The sequence below is a fragment of the Rhagoletis pomonella genome, unplaced genomic scaffold (assembly GCF_013731165.1).
Source record: "Rhagoletis pomonella isolate Grant_MI unplaced genomic scaffold, Rhpom_1.0 Rhpom_scaffold_00008, whole genome shotgun sequence".
Classification (NCBI taxonomy): Eukaryota; Metazoa; Arthropoda; class Insecta; order Diptera; family Tephritidae; genus Rhagoletis; species Rhagoletis pomonella.
This window is the reverse complement of record NW_023458562.1, coordinates 9,348,278-9,365,768: the sequence shown is the minus strand read 5'-3', so window position 1 is coordinate 9,365,768 and position 17,491 is coordinate 9,348,278. Positions and strand designations below refer to the sequence as shown.

The 17,491-nt window shown below is 34.6% G+C and overlaps 1 protein-coding gene across 2 annotated transcripts in view; it reads right to left on the bottom strand.

Moving 5' to 3' along the window:
• The window catches only part of LOC118744143, a 363,604-nt gene that overhangs the window by 14,637 nt on the left and 331,476 nt on the right, over positions 1 to 17,491 (bottom strand). For both annotated transcript variants that reach the window (XM_036476920.1, XM_036476921.1), the window contains 2 exons: positions 16,928 to 17,454; positions 49 to 206 (listed from right to left, as the gene is read on the bottom strand). In XM_036476920.1, coding sequence (XP_036332813.1) covers positions 49 to 206; positions 16,928 to 17,454 — 685 coding nt within the window. The remainder of the gene's footprint in view (positions 1 to 48; positions 207 to 16,927; positions 17,455 to 17,491) is intronic.

Sequence of the window (17,491 nt, the reverse complement as noted above, 5' to 3'; positions counted from 1 at the left end):
CTCTGAGAGTCAGTATAATTGCAGACTAACATAGTACTCTATACTCACCCAAGCAAAGGAATGTTGGTTCACCAGCATATTGTGTTGGCAGCGCTGGAGCTCGATCAGCTGGAAGCAGATAAGGGCACTTCTGCTCTACAGTTTGGCAGACTCTTAGGCAGGGTCGTATTCTTCTTCGCTTCCGAAATTGCACCTTTCGTTTGGATCTGGATATAAGAAAAGAAAATATGGAAACTCAGTAATTGTGGTCAGTTTTTGTCTTTCGGCAATTAAATGCATGCATAATATGTATTTGTATGTATGTATGTATGCCATTATTCAACATATAATAATAACTCACTAAAGAATCTCAAAAGATTCGCAAAACACATTATTTGCTCAAGTAGCACACTGGTGTATAAATTGGTGTAAATTTATGGATTTTGGTACAAATCTGATTAGATTGAATAAAAAAAGAACATTTTGGTGTATTTGTTATTCCACCAGTATTTCTTTCAAATCAAAATTCTACCTTTAACATTTTGGTACTATTTATTCATTGAGATAAGTACGAAAACTACACCAGCTCCTAAAATGCGCCACTTTTTACATTTGGTACACAAATAGCTCCACGTTAACAAATGTCGTTAAAATTATTCCTTTTCGGTACCTTTCGTCATTATATCTGTGCCGTTCAATTAAAGTAGCTTAAGTCACTTTAGATGGTTTGACTTTGAATTAAAAAAAAAATCAGTTTCCTTTGAAATTGTTTTATATTTTAATTAAGATTCTATTATAGGGACATCTTGAACTACATCTTTGGCTAGTTAAACGTTAAAATATTGTTTGGAAATCCAATGAAATACGACATAGGCTACTTTTGGGGGTAAAAATTATTGATATTTTGTAAGACATCGCCTAAAAACCCAAAATGTACAAATAAGACGGTCCTTTCTCAAGAGATGAGCAATGTGTTTGTATGTATGTAGTTAAGTGAAGCAAGCATAATGTGTGCGGCGAACAAGGCAGGCAATAAAATCTGCACAATAATGATCAATTCGAATTTAGTAAGGTGGTGTAAGCCGTATATAAGTAAAAAATTACACTAACAAATTATACGCAGATATTCATACTGTCATTAGTATTAACTACAACAAACACGTAATTTTGATGTAATGTCCTCCACGGCGAAAAATTCAGATACGCCGGTAACACCACCTTATTAAATTCGCCCTGATACTGCTGTCGCAAAACACACTCTCGCCTTCTTTTACTTATCGCAACCGTCTTTCCAATAGTTCTGGTGGCAATATTATTTATTTTTAATAGCTGACACTATATGTATGTGTACATATAACTCATATTTTTGGCTGTTGCGCGCTTTTATTAGAAATTCCAAGATTTCAGTACCGAGTATCGAAAGTATTTGATACTTTTTAAATCGGTACCGAGTATCGATCAATACTTAAAAGTAGCGACTCAGCACATCACAAATTCTGAGAGCAATTTACAGTTGTCCAAAGAATTCACCAAAAAATTAATATTGAATACACCACACAGTAGCTTTGTTTCTTTACAGATAGGCGCATTTACACAAGGTAGTGTTAGCCGAATATGTAAAGTAAAGTAAAAAATTACAAAAGCAAATCACAAGAAACACATAATTTTCATGCTATGCGGTGAAAAATTCCGCTGTTGCTCCAACATTAGAGAGATTAGGCACAGCTACTTTGATTTGCTTCTTTTACATATTTTTGTGTTTTTTGATAAAAATGGGCGATTTATTAAATTTGATAAAGTGTGGCAAAACCTGAGTATTTGTGAACAATTTTTAAACATAAAATGTGATTAAAAATTCGCAGAAAATACATATGTTCAGTTGTCAAAAGCATCGGTCAGGTGTTTACTAGCTAGTTTCTGCTAGTTTGCGTTTCTTGACTTTTTCTATATTTCACTCGCTGTGAGCGTAATTCTGTAATTCTTCCCATTCTTCTTCCTGATCATGATCTGCTAGGAAAGTAAAGAAACAAAGCTAGTGTGTGTGTACATAATACACTGCCTGTTTTAATATGAGTTTATTATACATCCCACAAGTAGAGCTGCTATCAGTGTTGCCGTTTGGATAAATTGGTAGTTTCATTTCAGGGCTGTTCTGGTTTCGTTCGAAATTGATTTCTCATCGATTTGGATTTCCGATTCCAAATTTTAAAGATGTCTTGCAATCCTATCAAAGTTTTGAAGTTATAATAGAAAATAAATCCTATTCGAAATGTCAAAAATGCATTGAGCTGTTGTTGCATAGTATTCGTTTATTAGAACATTTGTAAAAATTTTAAATAAATTTTGTCGAATGGCGGTAATATAATGGTGATGTCAAAGTAGAAAAGCGTACTGAAAGCGTGCTAAAATGGCCTAAAACTCGTACCGAAATATTAAGATTATGTTGCTGACATTCCGTAATTTTATTGCATCATGGTTAAATGAAAACAAATAAATAAAAATAAAATTGCGCGAGCACAGTAATACATTTTTTTGTTACCAAATATAAAATGTTTATATCGATTGTATTTTTTTACATTTTAGACATAAAATAATTTATATAAATTGAATTAATCTCAAAGATTCATACTTATGCATGAAGTAAAATCAGAAACGAAATAAAATATCAATATCTGATGATTAAAAAAAATTGGTAGTTTGGAAACTGATTTGGTAGGATTTTTTGTTCCTAAAAATATTGTCGAGTGGTAACACTGGTTGGTATATTTAATACACCAGTGGTGAAATATGCATCAATAAGGCACCCCTACACGCTCAAAGTTTGTTTGGGTACTAATGATTCAACATCATGCCTTCACAAATGCAGCTATAAGTTGCATAGTATATATGAGTACGAACAACAGCGAGAATTTTTTCTACATAACATAGGCGAACGCTGATTTGATTTCTTCTTTTCGTACGCGAACGTTAACAAAACATGTTGAAATGTATACGTTCGCGTTTGCGTTCGAATAATGGACGTGTGGTAGGCGCTTAAACTTCTGTCAACTGTGTTCATTTGGCAAGAAACAATTTTTATACCAAATTCTCAAACTGAATTGTGTCTAGGGCAAAATAAATACACCGTTCTTGGCTTGGTAAATATTTTTGTACCAAACTCAATAATCGGTGTAAGTTTTCAACGACGACCATATTTTCAAAGTATTATAAAAGTAAGGCTAAGTTCACAACCTAGAGTAATAACGTTACGCGATGCAATGGAAATCGCTCAATCCAAAGAAACTTCTTCGCCAGCATAATCGCTGGCGATTAAAAAGTAGCTAGTGTTTAAATTGCAGCAAAATTATACACGACTAATTTTTTATAATAGGGGAGTTTACGATGAGTAGCATTTTGGATTTAAAGTTGCTACGTACCAATCTAGCACATATTTTGTTGTTGGGAAAGCAAAAAAACGTGTGATACATTGCTACGTAGGGATTCCCGTAATATATTTTTTTTGTTTCCACAACCCTTTGACAATTTATACCAAAACTTAAGCATATTGTATTGTATATAATAGCAGTAGAAGAGATGTTTAATTTATTATATAAATATGTACATATGTATATTTTTTATTTATTTGGGCTTTAAGTATGAGAAAAAGCTTTTTTTAACAAACTGCATACTTTTTATTTGCTTGCACAGCGATAAACACCAAATGTTGGTTAGAAGCGATTTTTATGTATTCTCGCTACGCTAATACGTTAGGTTGTAAACTTAGCCTAATACTGAAACTCAGCTGCACGCCATATTAAAGCTGTATGACTATTATTTAACTAATTTAACAATTTCATTATGTACATTGGCTCAACTATGCCACTTTATGTATATTTCCGAACCTTTTTTAAACAGCGCATCTCTTAAAAATTTAATAATGGCGAAAAATTCATTGCTTTCAAAATATAAGTTTTTCCAGATTTATTTAAAAATTATCAAATCCTTATAAATTTTGAGGCGCTCGAGTTTTGGAGGGGGTAGTACCGAAATTCACTCGACAGAATGTACCTCCTTTTTAAATTAGGTACTCACATTCATATATATTCGCGATTTTCTTGCCTGCATATTACGAAAAGGAATGCTGAGATTTATAAAAAGACTTCCAAGTCGCGCAGATTAAAAAAGAGCTTCGGTGTAAATTTTATGTCTGAGTTAATTTTAAATTTGATTAGTAGTAAATTTTATTCCTCGAATCCTTTTGTACTCTTCACACTCATGAAAATATATTTATGCTAGAATATGGTGTAAATTCTTTACCATTATGGTGTATGATTTGAGCCAATACCAATACGTATTTTACACCAACGGAGTTTATATTATGTTCTAGAAATAAGAAAACTTGTATACCACTAGCATAATATATATGCCGAAAATCAGTAAAAAAAAATTACGGTAAGTGTAAATAATGCACGAAAAAGCGGTATAACCTTTACACTGAAACGAAATAAACTGTTCAAAAACTGCGCTTAGAAATGGCATATTTTTTATATTGAAAATGTATATCACGCCGATGTAAAAAATACACAAAATATTTTGGTGTATATTTGACTTTTATGCTACTTGAGTGTATAATAAACTTGCTTATAAAACGAGCTTTTTAGTGCATAAAATTGCGAGGACAATATCTGGACATGACAGTTTTATACCAGAGCCCACTTGAAGGAAACCAGCCAGAAATACTTAGGTATATACAGGGTGTCCAATAAGTACCCCGAGAAACTTAAGGAAATAGGTAGGTAGGGGGTGACCTCCCAGATAAAAAAATGTCCCTTGTAAAGGGGTCATCGTTTTTTAAATATTGATATTTTTTTCAAGAAGTTCAAAATCACAAATAGTCCGAGCCTATAATGGTTTCTTAATACCTTTAAACTGCATTGCATTTGAATATGACAAAGCAACTATCTGGAATTATTTTACAGAAAAAACACCCAACACAAACTCGACTATTCATCTGCTTCAGGTAGGTCGGTTAAAAAATACTGATCTATTGTGAATTATTGATGAGAAAGTGCTTAGGGAAATTTTTGTTTCCTTATATACATAATTACTTGTCGGCCGCTGTGGTGTAGTGGTAAGCAGTGCGCGCTTCCACTCCGCAACGCCTGGGTCCAAGCCCTAGTCAAAGCAACATCGCAAAAAAAATATAGAAACAAAGCTATAGTTTAAAAAACTAAAACCTCCTTATTATAATTGCCACTCGTACTGTCATCAGGTATGTAACTTGAGAATGGAAGTCGCTGCATCTTTTAGGCGCATCAATATTACATAGTTACATCCCGAGTTAATAAAAGGAAGGTAAAAAGGTTTTTTCTTAACAGCGGTCGTCCCTCGACAGGCAATGGCAAACCTCCGAGTATATTTCTGCCATGAAAAACAACTTCTCGTAAAAATACAATCGCCGTTCAGAGTCGGTGTAAAACTGTAGGTCCCTCCGCTTTGGGTGACAACATCAAGGCGCACGCCACAAATCGGAGGAGAAGCTCGGCAAAACACTAACATATTTGTAGGCGCCAATCTATATATATATATTACGCAAATACTTATTCCGCAAAATTACTCATTTCCATTGGTTTTTGTATACAAATTCCATTAAACTAATCACACGTTTTTGCTAAGTAGCTAAAAGGCAATTTTAACCGAGTTGAATGTTCCCTTGCCGCTCGTTTACAAAAACCGAAGCTAAAGAATAGCAAAATTTTTGAAGGTGAAAAGGTCCGTTTTTTTATTAAAAAATACCCGAATTTCAAAAATTATGACACCTTAGTAAAGGGAATTTTTGTCCTTATCATAGTAAAGCATCCCAGCCAAAGAGCACACCATTTCCGGCCGACCAAGACCGACCGGTGATGCCAGAGAAAGGGAGTACCGACACAAAAAAAGGCGTGACTCGTTAAAGCTCGATTCAGCGGAAGCAATGGGCACCTCTGCAATGGGTCTGCTGCAAGAACCCTGGTTTAGCTGTGCCAAGCAAGAGGACTGGGTAGTTCAGGAATGTTAATCTACGACCGGCTTTTGGACACTCCCCGCTCCGCCCTCTTGATTAACGACAACCTCAATAAAACACCTCTTACTCCTTTTATTTCCAGGGACCGTTTAGCGGCTGTAGTATAGGTATCGACGTTGGGTTGGGTGCAGAAAGTTTTCCTGGCATTCGCCTACTTCCCAGGTAAAATTTACTGGTTCCACCTTCATGAAACGTAAGGTTCCCTAGTGGAACGAGGGACAGGATGCAAAGTGCAAAATTGTTAGGAAGCTTTTCAGCAGGGCCAGAAAGACGTGTCAGTGGGATAAGTATATAGACGCTCGAAGAGATAATAGAGATGCTGCCCAAGGCATAAAATTGTATCAAAAGAGTATTTTCTTGAAATAGGTCTCCTAAGGAGGCAAGATGGAATCTTTACGAACGATAACAGGGATACTCTAAATCACCTGCTTCAGGTGAATTTCCGAGGCTCTTCAGTGGAACATGACCCCTTCCTCCTCGGAAAACAGGTTCTGTCAAGTGAGAAGTCATAGAAGATCTGGCTACATCTGTGACAGGGACAATGTACCGTGGGAGGTGGAGACTTTCAAACCATTAAAAGCATTAGGTCCTGATGGAATCTTCCCAGCACTACTACAAATACATTTTGAGGGCATTATTGCTCCCTGATCTGTATATTTACTCTCGAATTATGTGCATATGACAAATTGTCAAAAGAACTAGGACTAAAACTATGCTGCAAAAATTTTTTAGGCGCTTTGAATTAACACAAATAGTTAAATACAGAAGAATCTTGGCGGCAAAGTTTTAGGTGCAAATTTTTGACAAGTAATCAAGCTTGATTATTTTTCAAGTTCACAGGATTGCGGGGTAAAAGATATTGCTGGGAAAACATACCGTATGCTTGGAGGAAGGTGTCAGTGTTATTTATTCCTTAATCGGGCAACATTCCCCTTGACTTAAATAAATAATACAAACCTATTAGCTTCAAAACTTTAGAGAGAGTTTTAGATCTCCATATCAGGGAAAAACTTAACACTTCAACTCCCCTACATCTTACACAATTTGCCTATGTCAATGGGAAATCAACGGCCTTACTGTATCCGGTTTGTAGGATGGAAGATCAAAGCCTCGAAATACTGCTAGCAGGGAGGGGTACTTTTTCCCTTACTTTGGTAATTTGGGGTGGACGACCTCTTAATCAGACTACAAGAAGGTGATTGCGATGTTGTGGGGTATGCAGATGACCTGGCAATTATAGTTACGGGAAAATTTGGCAGTACGGTCTGGGACGTTACAAATTCAGCTTTTCGCGTGGCCTCAAGCTGGTGTGCCGATAAGAGCCTCAGCACAAATGCTCATAAGGCTGTTCTTGTGCCGTTTAGAATAAGGTATAAACCAAACTTTGGTTCGGTCTTTCTTGGAGGGACAATGTTTAAATACTCCCATTTATAATGTCAAATATCTAGGAAAAACACTAGATAAGAGACTTAATTGGAATTCCTATCTTGAGAAAATTGTTGCTAAAGCCACACGGGCCATGTGGGCCCTCAGAAGACCTTTTGGAAGAACATTGGGTTTGAGCTTAAGGCTGAAAGACTTGGTCTATCCTATGATCGTCCGACCGATTTTGTCTTATGCATACATAGCATGGTGGCAGAAGACACCACAAAAGCTGTCATCTTCTTAACAAACCGCATTGATTTTTGCGAATGAGAAAGCGAATGTTAAAATTAATGCGGAAGCTCCGCGGTTGCGAATGCGAATGCGAATATTCGCAACAACCCTGCTCTACACACACGGCTTAAATTTGGCAGATGTACTCAACAGGATGCAGGGTATCACCCATATGTAAGTCTGACGCGGTCGAGTAAATCCCCGAATCCCCTCTTGGGCTACCGTACTATAATATTGTGTCTTGTTAATAGATTTTTGTAAGTTGGCGTGTGTAGTTATTGAAATATAGAAATTCTCGTATTTCTGAAATTTACCGTTATATGGTAGGTAGCGGTAGTTTTAGTCCGATTTCAAAAATTTTCAACATATCGCTTTTTTGAGCCTAGGTTAATAAATTTACCGAGTTTAGTAGAAATTGATAAACCGGTTACCGAGATACACATATGTAGGTGTAAGTGGGCGGTGCCACGCCCATTTCCCCAAAAATTTCTCTAAGTAGCATTTTGTGCTAACAGGTCATTGTATATATCGATTTTGATTAAATTAGCTTAAATAGTTACTAATTTATCGCAGTTCTCGTATTTCTGTAAATGACCGTTATAACGGAGGTGGTCGTGGTTCTCGTCTGATTTCAAAAATTTTCAAAGGCCTTCTTAGTGAGGCTATAAGCAATGTTCTTACCTAATTTGGTGCGGATTGGTAAAAGGGACTACAGAGATACAGCATTTCATAGTAAGTGGGCGGTGTCATTTTCAAAAAATTTCATATCTGTCTTATTTTATGCCAAATTCTGCTTCGTGTACCAACTTTCAACAATTTGGATCCGGTATTTACGGAAATATCGTAGTTTTTGCATTTTTCGAAAATACCGTTATATGGGAGGTGGGTTATTGTCCGATGTCGCTCCTTTCTATCCCAACCTACCTTGGATAAAGGGAAACTTACTTACCAAACAGACGGACGGACGGAGAGACATGGCTTAATCGATTTCTCTTTTCATTCTGAGCATTTATTTATACATTTGTCTATATCTATCGCGATTCGTTTTGGCTGTTACAAACAACTGTTATGCGAACAAAGTTATAATACCCTCCCTGTAGGGAAAACACGAACTAGTGAACCAGATTTCGAGTTCAGTACTAGTTCTTTTTTGCCAAAAACGAACCGATAGTAACTAGTTCCGCACCAGTCCAAAAGCAGTGAAATGTGGTACTTTCACTAAACTATTCTATTTTAAATTTTAAAAGCAGAGAAGGTAATCATTATGAGTAAAATAATTTAAATCAGCATTTAATCATTATTTTATGAATTATTATTGAGTTTTATTTTTTTGCTCAAACGGAAATAATTATTATTTTATTTTTATTTTTGGGATTACAAATAATGATTATTTTATGATTTTTATTTTTTCGCACAGAGATTATTATTAATTTTCAGTTTTATTTTGCCACTTACAAATAATGATAATTTATAAAATTGAAAAGGCCTTAAAGACGCAACCTACTGAAATTTTTACCTGAAAAGTTTGGGTCTTATTCCTTTTATAAGGGTGCGGCTACCTCTCAAAAGGATACGTCGGTTATCACGCTGGTATAGTTTTTGAGTTGCTTAATAATCATTATACTTAGTGATTCCATAAACAAAGGCCAAGATCCTGAAGGACAATTGAGAAAGGCAATGCAGTTGCAGAAAAAGAGGCATTTAAAAAAAAAGTGTCAAAATAATTACCACTTTCTCACTAAATTTATTTAAAAATGCAAGCCACCAGACAAATTAAGGTTTTTATGCAATCCACCACAGCTACCTTAATACAGTCAGTCAATAAAGTTTAGGTACAACGAATTTTTTACAATACGGGCAACTATTTTTTTAATATTTTAGTTTTCGGTAATCTTTTATAAAAATATGGTCAATTCTACAACAAAATCCCCGAAAATCAGAGTTCCAAACCTTGAGCAAAATTTAAGAAAATTCTGCAAAATTTCATTAAAATAATTCACTTTCTATTTACGCTCTCTAGAAAAAGTCTTTTAGCCCATTCAATTATAGTATAATGAAGTGCAAGTGTGAGGAAGCTAGGACTTACCAAACAACAAAAAAAAATTGCTAAATATCAATGGTAAGCCCTAGCTACCTCAAACTTGCACTTTGTTATACTAAAATTGAATGGGCAAATAACTGAGTACTTAACTTTTTTCTAAAGAGTGTAAATTGCAATACTTGGATGGAAATTTGCAGTTTTCTTTAATTTTGCATAAAGTTTGGGACTCTGATTTTTGGGGTTTTTGGTGTAGAATTAACCATATTTTTATAAAAAATTAGGGAAAAATAAAATATTTAAAAAATAGTTGCCGGTATTGTAAAAACTGCACTGTACCTAAACTTTATTGACTGACTGTGTATCTTATTTAAGTTAAATACGACAAAAACTTTCGAAGTACTTCATATACATATAAGCTTAAAAAGAACTGAATTTACATAAAAATCAATATGCTTAAATTTAGACAAGTAAGACATAGTGAACTAATATTTTTACTTTTAAGCAGAACGCACTTTTGTTTTTTACTTACTACTTAAGTTTAATACTACTTCTAGTAATGTGGTTTATAAATTTTTAATAAATGCGTTTAAACATTTGTGATTGTGTTGTCCTTCCTTCAACCGATCGTATTTAATATAGAAGGGAAATGATTAGGAATGTATGTAGATCTAAGGTGACGAATTTATAATAGGTTGGGAACTATAAAAAATGGATGCAGATCGAACTAGATCTCATCTGTCGAATTAGGAACTGGTTTGGAACTAAAGAAAAGGGGATGCAGAACGAACTAGATCTCATCTGTCGAATTTGGAACTGGTTCGGAACTATTGAAAAAGGGATGCAGAACGAACTAGATCTTATCTGTCGAATTTAGAACTGGTTCGGAACTAGAGCCAAAGGGATGCAACGGGGGACAATTGACACTTCCTAGGACATCGCAATGTTAAATTCGCCAGTCGCTAGCATGCAAAAGAGAATTAACGCGTACTAGTCATGGTTCCAAACGCACTAGAACCCAACCAGTTCCGCACTAGTTCGTTTCCCTACAGGGCTTGGACACAAGTGCGCTCGGGTATAAAAATTGTCGAATATACTTTGTATATATACGAACGTATAAATACTTCCGATAGTATCGCGATAGTGACCACCATTCATCGATAGTGGTGACAAATTGAAACTATCTATAGTGCCATCGATAGTTTTGCAGCTCTGCTAAGAATTGCGGTTACAAGAAGTGGTCTAATTTTTTGTTAACAAAACTCTTCGGTGTCAAAATGTTCGGTAACAAGTAGAATAGGCTTGTGAAGGTCTGATTATGACAGCTTAGCGTAACTTAGAGGCTGTCACTTAGAAGTTCTCTTAAATGGATGTTGATTATATTTGGATAGCCGAAACTTAACGTAACTTAATGCCACGTCGAAGTCTGTTTCATTTTGATTTTATAAGTTCTAAGTTTCGTTAAGTTAAGTTAAGTTGCCATAATCACGCTTTAACTCTTTCACTTAACAACGCATGACGTACGAAATAAAAAGCTCCCCAATATTTCCCTCCGTTGTACAAATGGGAATGAAACTGGTGCATGCAAATATTGTGAAAGCCCTCACAGCCGCTTTTAATTTTCATTTTCAACGTTTGTAACATCTTGCGTAAAGTGGTTTGAACATATTTCAATACATCCCTGGCTCTTGCAAAGTCGGTAGTCTTTTTTTGCTTACTTTGTATTTTATTACCATTATGCGATATGATTGCAGAGAGCTCAGGGAATTTATGATTTTTGTTAGGGTCTCATTTCGCAGTCTTGTGACATATTTTTTTTTGCACTCGCAAGTTTTCATGCTGCTGTTTTCCCATTCTTTAAAATCGACGCGTCGTTTCTTTCGTAAAAAAAGGTTTTTTAAGTTCCACATACCGCATTAACAAAAAAACAGATTTTATTCAACACATATTTCTTTCTAACGTTTATTCCTCAGTCTTTATAGCGTACCCGATAAAATTAATATCAATCAAAGTAGTCAATTTTGATTTCGCGTTAAATGAATTATTCGTTTATACTGGTTTTCTAACCGATGTGAGAAATAAAAAACCGATTTGAAAACAAATTCGAGTCAAAACACTTTTCAATTTCAACGCGTATTGAAGTTTTGTTTATGCATCTGTTTTGAATCGCACCGAGCTGAGTCATAGCGCTTTATGTGTCGGTATAAACAAGGTAACAGAGAAATAATGAAAAACCACGTCAGCTTTCATGGCACTGAGTTTCGGTACATAAAATTTACAAGAAAATCTTCAGAGTTCGATCGCTTTCAAGGAGGAAATTATTTCAGCATTATAATATGCATCGAGACTATTTTTAGTGAAATGCTTGCTAAAATTTCTCAGTAGATTTTGCTATATTTAGTTTGGTTCCTGTGTGTACCAGAATTTTTAAAGGCCGGTCCAATGGAGCGTTTCACTACGCTGCATTACAAAATTCTATATCGCAAAATGTTAAAAAATTCTGCTCGATCAAAATTCTCTATTTTTTTAATTCTGCTTTTTCTAATTCTTATTTTTGAAAATTCTACTTTTCCACTTTCGTCTTTCAAAATTCTGCTTTTACGAGTTTAAGGGAAGACCCGTATTATATATTTTTAGAAGCTGTCAAAATTTTACCTGGTCCCATGAGCTAGATAAAACTCTGGCGTTTGTATTCACCACGAGAAATGTTAAATTTTTGGTTTGTTCCGTCAAAATTGCATCTTTTTTTATCAATTAGCACAGGCCGTTTGTCTTAAATTGACATTTAGGAAATACGTTATAAGCGACCTAAAAATCTGTTATACTTAGCGAAAAGTATACAAATTCTTACAGCGTGTTGTTACACTTATCAAAATAAACTTTTATTTTCAATATAAGCAAACAATTTGTTTTAGTAAATTAGAATATTTTGAGAATTGCATCTCTTCAAAAAAACTATGTGACTTAAGTCATTTCTTTTTTTTTAATAGTTCTTATAAGCTGCACAGTGTACACAGTGTACCAAGTAATGACATTTAATTTTTTTCATATCCATATTTGACAATTGCTTGAGTATGTTAGTTAAAATTTTGAAATTTGTTGTCACTTTCTTTAATATTTTTGGTAGTTTGAATTTTAATTTTTTTTTGGAATCGTGTACAGAGGAAAATATTAACAAAAAAGAAATATAGAAAGCGAAAAAACCAATAATGCCGCATACGTGTTTTTTATGCAAGAGTGCGAAGTGCGGTGACTCCGTGTTCATCGCACCGAAGGACGAATATGTAAAAAAAAGAGTGGGAGCTAGCTTTCCACATGTCTTTGTCACAAACAGCACGTATTTGTGAGAATCACTTAATTAAATTTTATTTAATTAAGTAATAGGAATTTATCTTTGTGATTAAAATCAATTTTGATTACAGAACGAAAAATTCGTATTTTTTTTAACATGTGTTATCTGAGGGTTAATTGAAATAAACAACTTACACAAACACATCGGCTGAATTTCTTTATTCATTCTGAACGTTTGGAATAAACTTTTTTGTTTACTCATTCTTTAGAACGTTCCTGATGATATGTTAACGTATATTTCAAAAGCATACTGTTTATTCCGACTGTGAAATGGGATTATCCGGAATGTATAAAGAAACGCAGCCATCAGTTCCAGTATGAATTGTCAAATATGGATATTGACATTACTTGGCACACTGTCTACACTGTGATAAGCTGCCTCTTTGTTTTACTTGTTTTCCTTTCTGGAAATTTGAGTTTTCGCAAAAATAAGTTCTTGTAAATTAAATACAAGATTATAAAACTGGGAATCACTTCATCCAACAACTAATTTTAGCCGGAGATAACACCCTTCGCTACTGTTTTACGTTCTAGAAAAGGGTTTTGTTTCCGATGCATGCTATCATGCACTGCCCAAAACTCAGGAGAATATTTCGTATTATAATTATTTCCTGTAATAAAAGTTTTGTCAAACTTATTCAAAATACTGAAAATCAAAATCAAGGTACATTGAACAGGTAGTATCAGTAGAGCAGCTGATTTGATTTATTTTCAAATTATTTGGTCTCGAAAATGTCAAATATTTTTAATTTTTTCTCACAAAAATTCTGAATTGTTAAAATCCATTTGCTTGTGAAACCTTTTTCCATACAAAACAAGCGATTGAATAGCAGCTTTTGGAACGTTCGCCCAACTCTGCAGCACGACCGCTGATTACTGGGCCTTGCAAAGGATGGATCAATGCTTCGAGAAGCAAACAAATTTACTAGGAAAGAAAGTTGCATCAATTTTTATTTTTTCCAATTTCAATTTTTTATTTTTTATAATTTTTTGTATTTCACATGGCACGCTTTGATTTAGAAGAAAAAATTCAGAACAGTTTTTGACACTTTCGATACCAGAAGCAACCACAAAATACACGCAAATGTTGTTTTTGCTCTACTGATACTACCTGTTTAATGTGCCTTGATCAAAATTATTTATTGAGATATAATGTAAACAATGTTAAATAGGACATGTCATTACTTTGAAATAGTGCGCACTTTTCAAAGTAATGACATGCCCCCTTTAACATGTCATTACTTTGAAAAAGTGCGCACTTTTCAAAGTAATGACATGCCCCCTTTAACATTGTTTACATTATATTTTAAAACAGAGTTTTGTAGTTCAGCATTTTTAAAAGCAGAAGTTTGTTAAGCAGATTTTCGTGTACCAGAATTTCGATACCAACCCCCGGTACACATAGAACTTTGGCGTGGGCTTTGGCGTTGGCGTTGGCGTTGGTCTGCCAGAACGCGCGTTAAGAGTATGCTTGCTACTATGAAAGCTTGGCAGCGAATGCTTTGAGCACGAAATTAACATACTAACAACAGATAAATTAATATTTCATATCAATAATTGCATGAAAAGCGATATTTCCTGCCCACATTTGCAACAATGCAAAGAGATGCCCATCATGTGCGTTAACTGTGGCGTTGGCGTTGCCGTTAATCTTAACAACCAAATCGACTGAGCAACAATTGGCATTATTTTGTGTGTGTAAATAGTAGTGTTCATGGAATTTTGATATCTAATAATTCACAGTCTCACTCCTTCCTCACAAAGCAATGGAACAAGTGTATATTTCTCTTGAAAATATGGGTTGCAAAAAACTTTAGAAACCCGTAAGCTCTTAAACATTTCTTGCGCTTTTTTATATCGGGTTTTAACAGTTCTTGATATCTGCGTACCACGCTTAAAACTTCAAAATGTGTTCCTACTGTTAACGATTATCCTTGGGTTCTCAACGGTTTCCCAATTTCCCTGCGAGGAATATTCCGATGTTATTCGTCGAACTAAACAAATGTTCACTAACAATGACGTAAAAACAGATTTGGTTTTTATTAACTCTAACTTAAATTAAATTTCAGCTGGGAAACAAAGATTGCAAACCAAAGGTTTGCCTCTATGGGAAGCCATTAGTGTTATTGAAAAGATTTAAAAAAATCACAATGGAACAAGAAATGGAAGGAAAGCTAAATTACTTAAATCTGACGACTTAAATAAATAAAAGCACCAGTAGTCTGCAATACGAAATTTTTAGGGAGTCGGAGATACAATAATACATAATATTTCGAACCATCCTCATCAGCATAAAGCCGCCTATAGAATCGAAAGAATACCACTAACAAAAAAGGATACGAAACAGAACGGAACGCAATATATGCCATAGCGGCTAATAACGGATACAAGAGAGATCTGGTAGAGGAAATCCGAGGGGAGCACAAAAAAAAAAGCCAAACAATTACGAAAATTGGGCGGTATTAACCTATACTGGAAAGTCAACGTACAAACGAGCAAAGCTGTTCTAGAAACACAACCTTCGTACATCATTAAGAACAAATAACAACGTTGAACAGATACTATGGAACACTACAAATCAAGTAGACCCATTGGATAAACAAGGAGTGTATAAACTAACTTACAAATGCCAGCATAGTTATACCTATACCTGTACCTAGAGTCAAACAGGACGTAAAATAAAAACAAGATTCCCCGAACATATAAGATACTATAACAAAAAGACACAGAAACCGAGCGCAATACCAGAGACAAATTTCGCTAACCCCATGTATAACAAGAAATGTTCACCAACACAAATAAGAAAGGCAGCGAAACTACTGTATGTACAACATAAAGGCCAACGACTAAACGTACTAGAAATTATGGAAATATACAAACTAAAAACCTTCGACGCCAAAATAATAAACGAACAAACAAATACCGCATCGGATGTTATATTCGAACCTTTAAAATCGATTTACGGAAAAAAGAAAAATGACAACAAAACAACAGGCATGGACACTCCGAAAACACCAAAAAGTACCATCAGGATAAAAATCACCGTAGGAAAAAACCTGCTCCAAAAAAAAGGACACCATGGAATATCTAATAATTAATCATCGACGAAAATCACATAATCTAAAATCAATTAAGGACAAAACCTTGAACCAGACAGAACGAAAAATGACACTGAAGATGGCACAACGCCGAAACCGGTTTGTCTGCAAGCCAAACTTGACAAGGAATGACGGAAATTCGTTCCAAAATAAATCAGATTAAAAATAATTTATCTCAATAGCTCTTAAAAAATATTGTCGGTGTTCACACCTGTCTAGTTATCAGGTTATCTGGTTATGATTATATTTTTAATTTAGTCTACTACAATAAAATACATTGTAGAATAGTAATTTTTAACCATATAACCTGTGTAGTCCAAAAAAAAGCAGTTAAAATTTTTGAAAAAAAAAACTTATATTTAGAACCGCCTCAGGGCCCATAAAGTTTTCCATTCTATATATTTTATATGGTTTTATGGGAAAAACAATTTTTCATAGAAATGGTAAAGAATTCTTGAAAATCAATATTTTTCGATCGAAATACTCGAAAATACTCACGTGTTTATTTAACCCTTTTTAGTATTAACTATGTTTTATAGGTCCCCAAAAATATAATAGGGAGGCCCATAAAAAATCGTTGGTATTAAGAAATGGTAAAATAAACCATTGGGTATTATTTCTGAAATTGAGTCCTGTTTTGAGAGCTGATGCCAATCGTTACACAAAAATAGCATCGAAAAGTTTAAGGAGAGTTGAAATGATTGCGAATTATGGAATTTATTATCAAGCTCTGCAAAATCAGGCATGGACCCTTTGACTTACCGTTTAATTATTTTTGATATCACTGGATCCTCAGTACATGGATCCGCATTATTGGCAGTCGATATGAAGATATTGGATTGTTTCGATTGTTTTGTAAGTTTTTGTTGCCACTGCTGCCACTCCTGGTGTTGTTTTTGTCGATTGCATCTGTCATCCAGATTGCGTTTACTTCGATTTAAGGTTGCTGACGTATTGCTGGCGGGCGGTACGTCGCTATCATGCAGGGAAGGATTCAAAACTGTTTTATTTTGTGTGAGTTGGCGTTTGGTTCGTTTCGTTGCCTCCTCATTAGAACTGGGTAATTCATTATTGCCGTTTTCATCAGGAAAAAATCGTCCAGTTTGATTGCTGATAATGTCGTTATTTATCGTTCTATAACTATTTTTTGTCCTTGTTTTGCTACTTCGGTTGTCGGTTTTAATGCTGTTACGATTATTGTTATTATTTTCGCTTGGGGATACATAAATGTCGCGTTCCTCAGCAAAATACGGTACCAAAGTACTACAAACCCAACGTCGGTAAGCCTCCTAAGAATAAAAAAAAAAAACATTAATAAAACTTTCC